Source organism: Camelus ferus, chromosome 6 (assembly GCF_009834535.1).
Source record: "Camelus ferus isolate YT-003-E chromosome 6, BCGSAC_Cfer_1.0, whole genome shotgun sequence".
Classification (NCBI taxonomy): Eukaryota; Metazoa; Chordata; class Mammalia; order Artiodactyla; family Camelidae; genus Camelus; species Camelus ferus.
Genome location: NC_045701.1, coordinates 51,752,080 through 51,764,977, shown reverse-complemented (window position 1 = coordinate 51,764,977; position 12,898 = coordinate 51,752,080). Strand labels below are relative to the sequence as shown.

Genomic DNA, 12,898 nt, shown 5'->3' with positions numbered 1-12,898 from the left:
CCGGTAGGTCATCTTGATCCTTTCAGGGCCCATGTCAGGTTTTACTACAATACTTGGCAAGGCCTTTCCTCTGGGTGGAAGCTCATGTCTTTTCCTCTTACTCTGTGATCACCAGAACTTCCATTCAGCTCATGGCAGTGTGTTAGCTATATTCTGTCATACTTTGAATAATCTTGCTTTGCTCATGGGCAATTTAGTATGCCACCAGAGATTTAAGGAAACACTTGGCATATTTCTAGAACTCATTCTTAATGCATCTTTCTCATTTGTGGTACTCTTCCCTTCAAATTCCCACTGCCTAAGCAGCCCCGAACTCCAATCTTTGTTTCCTGCACCCAGTGAAACTCTCTCTTTGGGTTCCACTTTCTTAGAAAGTGCCCCCATGCAGAAAGCCAGGGTGAATGGGGGTCTTACCACCATATATTTCCCTTTTCTCAAAGATTACAACCCTATGGTGTAATCCATTGCCTTAAAACAGTTGCTTTGTATAGGGTGTATGCACTCACATATTTGTGTTACGTGTTGTAGTTGTTTATAGCAGCATTATACCTATAACAGGTAACATCTTTTGGAGATAAATGAGAATATATACTAGAGGACCTCCCCACCTTCATATTTTTATAGGCCAAAGATACACTCGATGGTACTGCCAGGATTTCTTTTTAAAGCAAAACAAAACAACTTGGAGTCCAGTCTGCCACCAAGAACAGTGATATTGGAGACGCTAGTGTTCTTTGCCATAAGTCATGGCTGCAGTAATTATAGGCTTGTCATAATTCAAATTTAATTTTTTAAGGAATGCTTTTCTTACATGTTAAAGTAAAATATCTTAAATGTTTATACTGTTATAAAAGAAGTAGAATTGAAAATTTTTTTTCAATCACTGATACTGGAATGCAGTTGATATTTTACTATATCTTTAAATCAAATTTATAAACTCATTTTCTTTAGTAATTTTTTAAGTCTTGAAATTTGCTGAGTATATAATTTTTATTAAAAGTGATTATTTTCTTTCCTTTCAATATTTATGTCTTTTATAATTCTTCTCTAGACCTGCTTGCCAATATTTCTAGTTGTGACAAAAAAAAATCTTCAGCTCATCTCTGTCTCAAATGAGTGAAGTGATTCTTTGCCAATTCTAGTAATGGTTCTTAATTAACAAGTTTTAAAATGATGTTAAGTCAGTCACTAATGAACAACTGCTTCTTATTTTACATTATTTTTGAAAAGCAGATACTGTATTTTACGGAATATCTTTCATTGAAAACTTTATAACTTATAGTTTTTGTCTAATGTAATGATTTATGTAAGTACTCTGTTTTGCTTTGCAAATCATGTTTTTAGGAATAAGGACAACTGGATCTTTTTTGAAAATACTTTTTTTAGTGTATTTTGTTTACCAAGATTGTATTTAGGAAACTTGTGTCTCTATGATGCAAGTGTGAGTACTTTAATTTTAATTTTTTGGTCTCTTAGTCACATTGTATTTTAGAATTTTTATGTTCTGTGTACTTTGAGTGGATAATAACCCATCCTTTTCTCTCATTTATAGGATATTCCTTATAAAAGAAGTTACTCTTTCAATATTAGGAATAATTCTAAAATTAGTCTGATGAGGCCAAATAAAATGCACATTTAGCAAAACATAATCTTAGATTCCTGAATGCCATCGTAATATTTAATTTGACAAATATCATTTGTTCCTTTTAGATAATTATAGGTAATTTTGGAGGGTTCATCCTGCCATAAAGTATTAGTTTAAATTAGTGGCAAGAAAGAGTCTGAAGGTATAGCTCAGTGGTAGAGCACATGACTAGCAAGCACAAGACCCTAAGTTCAGGCCCCAGTATCTCCACTAAAAATAAGTAAATAAATAAAAGCCCAATTTACCTCCCCCCCAAAAAAAACAGAGTCTTTGGTCTAGATAAAAACATCCTTAAAGTGTTTGCTTAGTCATCTACTTTTAATTAATTTTTTAAAATCTCTAATACACAAAAAGTACTATTTAATTTCCTGACTCAACCAAGACTTAAGAAGAGTAGTTAGGAAGGTACCAAATCGTTACTTTCTTTTGGTAGGCATAAAGAAAGGGGTACTCTTGTAGTTTTAAAAAAAACAACTTTTTGTCTTTTCTTCTTTATTCTCTTCTCTCTCCCTGGCTCCCCAATACACATGCTTCTCATTACATTTCCCAGATTAGTCCTTTAAAATAGAATTTGTGAATATCTGTTCTATTTTACAGTTGACAAATTACAATTTGAACCTCCTCTGAGAAAAGAAACGGAAGCACGGGATGAAATGGTAGGAATTATGGCTTTTAAAGTATTTTACACATTAAAGTTTGAGAAAATTTATAGTTACGTATACTTTGACTAAAGAACAAAATAATATACTCTTCAAAGCATTAATTTTGATAATGTATTTCACACATTAAAGTTTGAAAAATCTTTTATTTTGACCAGAGTACAATGTGTAATATGCCATTTTAATCATGCGTTTTGATCCTTCTGAGTCTTTTGAAGAATTCGTATAAAGTTATTAAATATATAGAATTTGAGGCTCAACTTTAAGCTTTCAAGATCTTTTGTCTTATTGATTCTGTTAAGTCTGTAGAACATTTTTGTGTTGCCTTACTATTTTTAATATTTATTTGTTAACATAGCTTGTTTTTTTTTTTTACCATTTCTCTTATTTTGGGATTACTGTTTGGTTAACCTTTATATTAAAGGTGAGAACAATAGCTCGAGCAAGATATTATTAGAGTCAGCCTAGATGTTATCCTAACATCCACTTTATTTTTAACTTTAGTAAAAGTATCAGTTTTAGAGTAATTGTCTTCTATTAATGGATCTCTTCATCCTTAACATTTGGAAGTGGTGATCTTCTTACTGTGTATATTACTGTACAATAAATTCTTAATTTCCATGTTATTTGGAAAAAATAGGGGCACCAATAAATTAATGATAATTTAATAATACGGTGTTTAGTTCTCCATGCTAGTGGAGTAGTGATGCACATTATTCAAAGTTATGTTTTTCTCTTTTGCTTTGGAATATACTAGCATGTTGGTAAAGAGGGCTTGTCACATTTTAAACTATGTTTAGTATGTTTACAGAATTTCTTTCACTGGTACTGAGTCATTGACCTAAATATACCAAATGACAGAAAATCTAGCTGTAGATTTAAAAATTGAAAGTCAAGATGATGCTAATCATGACAATGAATATTTTCTTGAATTAAATGATTAATTTCCATTATAAGGTAACATTTTAAACACTTTTTTTTTTAACCTTCGCAGGGAGTGTCATCAGATCCAAACTTTGTGCTCCGGTGGAATCCTTTTGTTGATGGTGCAAATACTGGCAAGTGAGTTGTTTTTTAACTTTATTTTACTTGATTATATAAGAACAGTATTTAGTAGGGGAGTGATTTATTCTAATAAGCTTTAATTTTTCTTCTTATAAGAGCTTAGGTGCCTCTTGTCAGTGAAAAACTTATGGCTTTTTTTTTTTAACTGCCAGAAGGCATCATGTGTTGATCATTAAGGTTTTGGGGTTTGTTCTTTAAATCAGAATACAGTATGTGTAATGTTAATATACTGAAAGATGAGCTACATTATGTCGTGGGAAAAAATACTATAGTAGGAGTCGAAAACCCCAATTCCATCTCTGCAATATAGTTACTTCATATTCTAGACATGTCTTTCCTCAACAATTAAGTGACAAGGCTGGCCCTGATGAGTTATTCCAAACCTATTACATTGCCTAGAGGGTTCTTTGAAAATACAGATTCCTGGACACCCCCCAACATTAAGCCTATAGATCTGGGATTAGCAAAGTATGGCTTATAAACCACATCTGGCCCAGTGTCTAATTTTTGTACATCCCACAAACAAGAATGATATTTACATTATTTAAAGATTGAAAAAAATAATCAAAAGAAGAGTGTTATTTTGTTACACATGAAAATTATATGAAATTTAAATTTCAGTGTCCATCAGTGAAGGTTTGCTGGAACACAACCGTATTCATTAATTTATATACTCTCTGTGGCTGCTTTCACACTACAACAAAAAGTTAAGTAGTTGTGACCACCATATGATTCATAAAACTTACAGTATTTACTCTCTGACCCTTTATAGAAAAAGTTTGCTAACCCCTGCTATTGAATATAATCTTGGGGACTGGAATCTGAGAATCCTGAAAGCTTCCCAATTGATTGCAGTGACTGTGGTTAAATGTATGGAACCAGTGGGCTATATCAGTGCTTCTCAAGTTTTAATGTGCTTAGAGGACCACCTGGAGATACTGGTGAAATGCAGATTCTGATTTAGTAGTTCTAGGGGTATATTTATAAAAGTTTCCGGGTCATACCAATGTTGCTGATCTACGGCCCCTCACTGGAGTGAGTAGCAAAGGGTTTGGTGATACAGCCATTTGAACCTGATTCATTGTGGGTTCCAACTATAAAATTCTGAATCTCTTTTTTATTATTTAGTTTAATTTAGTTTTTATTACATGTTAAGTGTATAAGCATACCATAAAGACTTCATAAAAACTCCATTTTATAGTCATGCTAATACAGTTTGACAGAATGAGATCTTAAGTCTTCCTGTAGATTTTAAAGTACTCTACTATGATCTAATTGTCTTTTATATCCCCCGAATATAAGCGAATTTTAATGCACATTTAATGCTGCCTCTGTGTTTTGTGTTACGGTCATTTATCACCATCTAAATTGCATTTTTTTCTGTATTAGATCAACTTCACAACGTGCAGTACCACCTCCCCTACCTCCTAAGGTGAGCTACTGAAAAGATTTTCAACAGTAAATCCTTGTTTAAATAATAAAATAGATTTTTAAAAGTTTTATTGAATTTGTTCAAAATTCCCTTAACTATATTTTAGATAAATACAGATTTCTTCAAGAGTGTATTATGAAGATGTAAAATATATATTTAAAGAAGATTTCATGAGAAATACAGTATTTTAATAGCTATTAGAAAAAGGCAAAAATACTCATTTGAGAAAATACTTGACCACGTGGAGAGCAGATAAAGGGTTCATCATTTACAATCCTCATTTACTGCTGCATTGGACATTTCACTAGAGTCATTTCATTAAGTCATTTTCCTTGCTTGTTTCTAGTTATCAAGTATTTTGTGGATTGTGTATATAATTTTATTGGTTATAAAAATTTTGTCAGTTCTGTGTTAAGGCTGATTAAAAGTTACATGGCACGTTCGTAGTCGTGTTGGGACAATAACTCAGCTCTTGCTTACCTTGCTTACTTGGTCCAGTGAATTGAACTATACAAAAGGAAAACAAAAGGCATGTTCTCCTCCCCTTAAATCTTTGATACATAATAATAACAAAGTGTTAGTTAATATTTTATATCCAAATTTATTAAAGTACTTTTGTGTCTTACTACTAACTAGCCAAGGATAAATAGTTACCCTGAAGACAACTTTCCAGATGAAGAAAAATCATCAACTGTAAAACGCTGTCCTGATTCAGAGAACAAAGCTCCCCAAGTTCTCAGAAGACAGAGTAGCCCAAGTTGTGGTCCTGTAGCCGAGACTTCCTCTATCGGTACGGCTAGCAGTATCAGCAGCCCTGGAGTGCATACAGCTAGATACTGTGATCTGGGTAAATAAAGTGAAAACTGAAAAGAAAGACATTTTGTTTATATTTTAAAGAACGTCTTTTTCTTTAGTCAGTCTTACTACTATCTAAAGCTTTGTGAAGTTTCTTTAAAATTCCACATGGATGGGCTATAAATAGATTCAATCCAATTCAACCCTAATTTGACCCCTTACTAAATATTATAGGATCTAGAAAGACGAATGGATGTCCCTGCCCTCTAGAAGTTCAGGGTCTGTAGCAGGAGTTATACCCATGTACACAAAACATCAGACAAGACAGTTTGTATAAGTATCTCCTGTAGTATAAGTAACTATATGTAACTGAGGACAAGAGATCTCTGAGGGAGATAAGGATAGGGGAAAGAGGAGGTGGGCCGTCGCAGAGTGTTAAAGGGCTTGGTGAGCCTTCAGTAAGTGGAAGTACTGACAGACCTTAGAGAACAAGAAAGAATGAGCAAATGCACTGAAGCAGGAAAATCTAGATTGTATTAGAAGTACAGTTTAGTATGGTTGAATTTTGAGCTTTTGAAAGGTATATACTGGGAGATAGGACTCAAAAAGGTACATTGAAGTTCAATTATGGAAGGTATTGACTATCAGTATTAGTAGATCAGATTTCATTTTTCTCCCAACATGGAAACACATTTGTTGTTTTCATGGATTAAGACCACTGCTAAAGATACAGTGGTACCTCTGCAGAACCTAGAGAAAGGCACCAAAGACACTTTAACTCATGTGACAGTAGGGAGAATTTCCCAAATAAGGATCACTCTAATGGAAAATGTATTGGGGGAAAGGGGAAATTATTTTCCAAGAAAGGTACTTATTTGTGTGGTCTTTCAACTTATAACTATGATTCTCTTTAGGAAATGGTGATGGTATTTCAAAACTGATTAGTGACAATACAGAAGGATCAGCGCAAGCACCACAGTTACCACGAAAAAAGGACAAGCGAGATTTCCCTGTAGGTATTAAGAGGCATTTGGTGATCAGTTGGAATTAATACTGTATTTATATATAAGGAGCATAGTCTATTTAATTCAAGAATTTGAATAACTGGATTTCTAAATGTATAAAGTTTAAGACTTTAAGAGGTCTTACAGTATTAAAAATTATTTTCCCTACAGAAACCAGTCATCAATGGCCTTCCGCCCACCCCAAAAGTACTGGTAAGGAGTACTTTTATGTGAACCACTTGCCAATTTTTCTCTCTTCAGAAAAGCAGCAAAAGATTGTTTATTTGCTATCCAGTATCTTGAGCCATTGAAAGAAAGGATTCATAAAATACAAAGGCATTAAAAATGATTTTGGATATACTGTGGATCAAATCATGTATCCTAATTTGAGTGCGTTGGTTAGAATTGGGATAGTTTCACTTTTTATAAATATGGGCAGTTGAGTTCTCAGATTAGCCTACCAAGGCCAACTTAATGTGATCCTATTAATAGTACTGTGTCCTCTTCATTATGTGGGTTAAATATCTTTCTACCCCTGAAGCCATTTTCACATTGAACTATATACAATGAAAAGGAACAGGGAAGCTTCTGTGTTCTCTGGCCCTTCAATAGAACCTATCAGTAAGGTAGTTCAGCCAGTCATAGGAATGGGTGCTTTATAAATTGTACCTTTTTGTACAGTAAAGGTTTAATATAAATACTAGTCTTTTTGTCTTATCACTATTACAGAGGTCTACTGTCATTATAATCACTATAATGTTATTCAATAGAGTCATTCATTGTTTCACATTATTAAATGTTAGTCATAAAGATAATTAATGACTTAAAATTCCAAGAGTGTATCATTGACATATGTAGCTGTTTTGATAAATTTAATATTTTTGCCCTAAAGTAGTAGATTACAGAAGGAAAAAGTATGAGACTGTCTTAGTAGAAGGGGTTAAATTGTATCAAAATATGAATTTTGTTTTGTAATCAGATCATAGGTATATGCAAGTAAGAGGTTAGCATTTTGTAATAATCTTTACTATTTTCTAAGAATATATAAAATTAATCAAATAAGTCAATGTTTCTTTCTTTATAAATAAGATGGGAGCTTGTTTTTCCAAAGTTTTTGATGGCTGCCCTTTGAAAATTAATTGTGCAACATCCTGGATACATCCTGATACAAAAGGTAAGATTTCTGAACTTTAATATATCTCCAACAAAATATTTATTATTGAAGGTTTCTTTATGATCAGTGAACTGAGGGTTTTTTACTTTAAAAGTATGACTTAGAGACAAATAGTTTAGGTACCTGCAACAACCCAAATAAATAGTTTTCATTTAAGGCATTAGAATTTAAAAGTATATAGGAACAGTTTCTGATTAAAGGAGACTAAAGAGCCTTCACAACTGATTGTAACCATAATATGGGATTTTCTTTTATGTAAAAGGGCAATACTGGGACAACTGATAGTCTCAATCAGTAAAGTCAACATATTAGATAATGTTTCAGTGTTAATAACCTGATTTTTTTTTTATTGAAGTATAGTCAGTTTACATGTTATGTCAATTTCTGGTGTACAGTGCATTGCTTCAGTCATACATGAATATACATATATTCATTTTTATATTCTTTTTCACCATAAGCTACTACAAGATATCGAATATAGTTCCCTGTGCTATACAGTATGAACTTGTTTATATATTTTATATATACCTTGATTTTGATCATTGTACTGTGGTTATGTAAGACCTTTTTTTTCTTTTCTTTTTTTTTTTTTTTTTAAAGAAATGCACACAACTATTTAGGAATAAAGGGGCATCCTACTTAATAACTTAAAAAATTCAGAAAACAAGAAAAACTGTGTATACAGATAGAGAAAGAAGGATAAAAACAAAACCAGTAATTGTTAACATTTGTGGGATCTGCATGAAGGAGATTCAGGAATTTGTTGTATTATTTCAACTTTTCTGAAAGTCTGAAATGATGGCAAAATAAAATTTGTGCATATCAAAACTACAATGAAGTATCACTTCACACCTGTCACAATGGCCATCATTAAAAAGTCCACAAGTGGTAAATGGTGGAGAGGGTGTAGAGAAAAGGGAACCCTCCTACACTGTTGATGAGAATGTAATTTGGTGCAACCACTATGGAAAACAGTATGGAGATTTCTTTAAAAACTGAAAGTAAACTTACCATGTGATCCAGCAGTCCCACTCCCGGGAATATATCCAGAGGAAACTCTAATTCAAAAAGATACATGCACCCCAATGTTCATAGCAGCACTGTTTACAATAGTCAAGATGTGGAAGCAACCTAAATGTCCATCAACAGATGACTGGATAAAGAAGTTGCGGTATATTTATACAATGGAATACTACTCAGCCATAAGAAAGAATGAAATAATTTCATTTGCAGAAACATGGATAGACCTGGAGATGGTCATACCAAGTGAAGTAAGCCAGAAAGAGAAAGACAAATACCATATGATATCACTTATATGTGAAGTCTAAAAAAATGACACAAATGAACTTATTTACAAAACAGAAACAGAGTCACAGATACAGAAAATAAACATGATTACCAGTGGGGAAGGGGTATGAGGGATGAATTGAGAGTTTGAAATCTGCAGACACTAGCTACTATATATAAAACAAATAAATGACAAGAACCTACTGTATAGCACAGGGAACAGTATTCAATATCTTATGATAACCTATCATGAAAAGGAATATATATGTTTATGTATAACTGAATCACTATGCTGTACACCAGAAACTAACACAACATTGTAAATCGACTGTACTTCAATAAAAAAAATAAAGTAAAATGAATTGGCCACACATAGTATAACTTGAAAAAATTTTATTTAAAAAAATTTAGGCTTATATTTTTAAAATAAGGAAGCATAGTACACAGAGGCAAAAACTTGGAATCAAATACATCTGAGTTTGAAATACCTCTCTGTCTTACTGTGTGATTTCAAAAAGATACTTAACACCTCTGGTTCTAAGTATGATCATTTATAAGATAAATACTCATAACACTCACCTGTTGCTAGGTAGAAAGGAGCCTACCTAGTTGTCTGGAAATTAGCAAACAGAGGTTAGGCAGTAGAGGGTGTTCGGAAAATGTTTGTTTCTACCTCAACACAGTCATAAAGACAGGTCATATAATTTTCTGCTTTAAATGCCACTATTATAAAGTATAACAGAAAAAATATTTTTAACAGTAAGAAAATGAGGTTTTTTTATAATTTTAACTTTGTATTTTGATTTAAGTTTAAACTTACAAAAAATTTAGAGAAATAGTACAAGAAACTCCTATGTGCTCAGAGTCGTCACTTGTTTCTGTCTTGCTGCATTTGTTTTACTGTTTTCTAGGTAAACAGGTAAACAGGGTGGCATGGATTTTAGAAAATAATTTTTCTTTGGATAGGTGGGTGGCTTTCTAACTCTTCATACCGTTAAAATATAGAGTCATCATTTTAGTGAATAATTTCAGAAAATGATAGTAAATTCTGGTGATTTATCTCAACTATTTTAGATCAGTACATTATTTTTGGAACTGAAGATGGTATTTACACATTGAATCTCAATGAGCTACATGAGGCAACGATGGAACAGGTAATTTCGAAGTTTTAACTAAAAAATTTGGGTTAGGTCAGTTGAATAAAGGGAATGTCTTAATTTTAAATCAATGTAGATGGGCCTCAGTTTTCATTTTTCTGATGTAAGTTATTTAAAGGGTTGAACCTGTACTCTTTACATGTTCATTTTGAAAGATTTTTTTCCATAAGGTTTTGATATTTTACTGAAAGAAACTAGTTATTTTTCTACCCTTTCAGACTGTTGGAATTTGGAGGTTAAGGAGTAAGGGAATGAAATTTGGAGAGTTTTAATTAATCTTTTTTTCTTTATAGTTATTTCCACGGAAATGTACTTGGCTCTATGTTATCAATAATACTTTAATGTCATTGTCAGGTATGTATATAATGAAAATAATATGAAAAATAAACCATAGACAAAGAAATGTAATTTTAATACACATTATTTTTAAGTGTTATTTGGGGTAATTGTAATCTTGTATAGTTGGCTTTGAGACTTGAAGACGTTTTTACCAATCTAGAATGGGAAGAAACTTTAAGAAGGGACCCTGTTGCCACTTAACAGTAGTATTTCCTACTCCTGCTCAGGGACTACACAGTTGGGCAACATGACAGCGACTGGTACCTTAAACTGTCCCCTCTACTCAGACTTCTCCACAGTCCTATTACTGTCACTATCCTTTCCTTCTATTGAGAATCAGTGTTTGAAGGGAATGAATCGGAGGATCCAGCCAGCCACTGTCCCTCCACTGTTTTCTTAATTGTAAAATGAGGATGGTAGTAACAATAACGGCCTCATGACGTGGCCATGAGGACTAAGTGAGATACCCTGAGTACTTAGGAAACTGTATTACAGGTGTTCACTGGTACAGTTCATGTCATTCTGTACCACATATTAACCAACTTGGACCAATGCTTTAAAGCCTTATAAGTAAGCAAGTGGGTTCCAGAGCAACCTATTCTAATTTTGTTATTTGTGTTTTTCTTTTTTGGTTGTTGTTGTGGGTGGGTGGGTGATGTTTTAGGCTTTTTACCCCCTAATTCTTACCTGCCAAAACCTGTTTTCTTACATTTTAGAGGTTTGCTGCTTGCTTTCATTCTAATAGTATGGCCCTCTGTATCCACATCGACGGATTCAACCAACTACAGATAGAAATTATTTTTTAATCCGAGAAAGTTTAAAAAAAAACCAAAACTTGAATTTGCCAGGCACCAGGCAACTATTTACATAACATTTACATTGTATTAGGTATTATGTGTAATCCAGAGACAAATTAAAATATACAGGAGAATGGGCACAGGTTATATGCAAACACTACACCATTTTGAATAAGGGACTTGAGCATCCTCAGATTTTGGTATCCAGAGGGGGTCCTGGAAACAGTACCCTGTAGATATGGAGGGACCACTGTACAAGACAGTTAATTATTTCTCTCTGTCCTTTGCTAATCCTAATGCTATCAGCTCTTAAAATAGCACTCATTCTTTTCTTTGCTTTGAATAATTAAATTATTTTACCTTTTCTTAAATTTTTTTCAGTGGTTTTATTTGATACTCTTTTGTGGTCTGTATCTCAGTAGATGTGTGATGATTATATCCTGGGCTCCTATTTACTGTGCCGTCAAGCTTTTTGTTTTTAAGTGTACCTTTCAGCTACTTACGCTTTAAAGCATCAGTGCTGATACCGTTTTAACTCACTGACAGGTAGATGAGTAATTTGTGGCCTATTATAAGAAATGTCATTTTCATAATTTTAACCGTGTGTGTGTGTGTATAACTTAAACTCTTCTACCAACCATCGCATAGTAGAGATTCTTCAGGAATTTGTGTATTTGAGCTGATGTCAGTGCTTATAAAGAGCCATTTTTTTTAATTGAAGTATATTTGATGAAGAGCATGTTATTTGATTGTGTGTAAATGTCTTTTAAAAAGCCAGGGTCCTCAAAAGAGTACTTAATCTCTTTGATTTTGATTATGCTTTCCCCCATTTTTTAACTTTTATTTAATAAGACATTAATATATTACATTACTATTATGAAAACGGATTTAAACCCAATTCTGTTTGGGTTAACAATTCTGAATTATATACGTATAGGGTCACTTTCCTCTAACTCTTACTGCTTTTATCCCTACTCATACCTGTCTTTGGGAATAGCCTTAAAAGTCACACAGAGTGCATCTTATATATTTAGAAAAGCAAGGAAACGTTAGCCTGTAAGATAGTTCTTCCCAAATTCTAGTTAGAATGACCCATAACACTGAATGAAGGTAGGTAGCAGTGCTCGGTAGGAGAAAATGTTCTGCTTAAGGGTCTGCATTTGTGTGCATACACACACATACATGTACATGGGTGTAGCTGCCTGGGTAGCGAGCTATATATGAAGGGGGACTGGAGAGAGAAAGGGTGGTATAGTGTCAGGCAGAACGTTTGCATGTTGAAAAAATACAGAAAATTTTGTTGAGGATAAGACCATATTTTTTTTCATGTTTTCTAATAGTAAAGTGATAAATACTAATTTGGGTTGTTATAATACCATATCATGTATAATAAGGAGTCAGAAGATGTTTACCATATATCCCCTTCTTAGTATTTCAATCTGTTATCCTTAAGACTTCATTCACAGCTTTAATCCAAGGTAGTGTGGTAGATTACTGGTAAATAGGACTGTCTCTGAAAGATAACGTAATATAGTTACGGAATT

General features: G+C 33.1%; 1 protein-coding gene across 4 annotated transcripts in view; it reads left to right on the top strand.

Moving 5' to 3' along the window:
* The window catches only part of MAP4K5 (mitogen-activated protein kinase kinase kinase kinase 5), a 112,783-nt gene that overhangs the window by 80,542 nt on the left and 19,343 nt on the right, over positions 1–12,898 (top strand). For 3 of the 4 annotated variants that reach the window (XM_032482007.1, XM_032482009.1, XM_032482006.1), the window contains exons 15-23: positions 2,243–2,301; positions 3,299–3,366; positions 4,759–4,801; positions 5,438–5,648; positions 6,511–6,608; positions 6,772–6,813; positions 7,690–7,774; positions 10,136–10,215; positions 10,512–10,572. In XM_032482007.1, coding sequence (XP_032337898.1) covers positions 2,243–2,301; positions 3,299–3,366; positions 4,759–4,801; positions 5,438–5,648; positions 6,511–6,608; positions 6,772–6,813; positions 7,690–7,774; positions 10,136–10,215; positions 10,512–10,572 — 747 coding nt within the window. The remainder of the gene's footprint in view (positions 1–2,242; positions 2,302–3,298; positions 3,367–4,758; positions 4,802–5,437; positions 5,649–6,510; positions 6,609–6,771; positions 6,814–7,689; positions 7,775–10,135; positions 10,216–10,511; positions 10,573–12,898) is intronic. The other variant, XM_032482010.1, reaches the window with a different exon arrangement.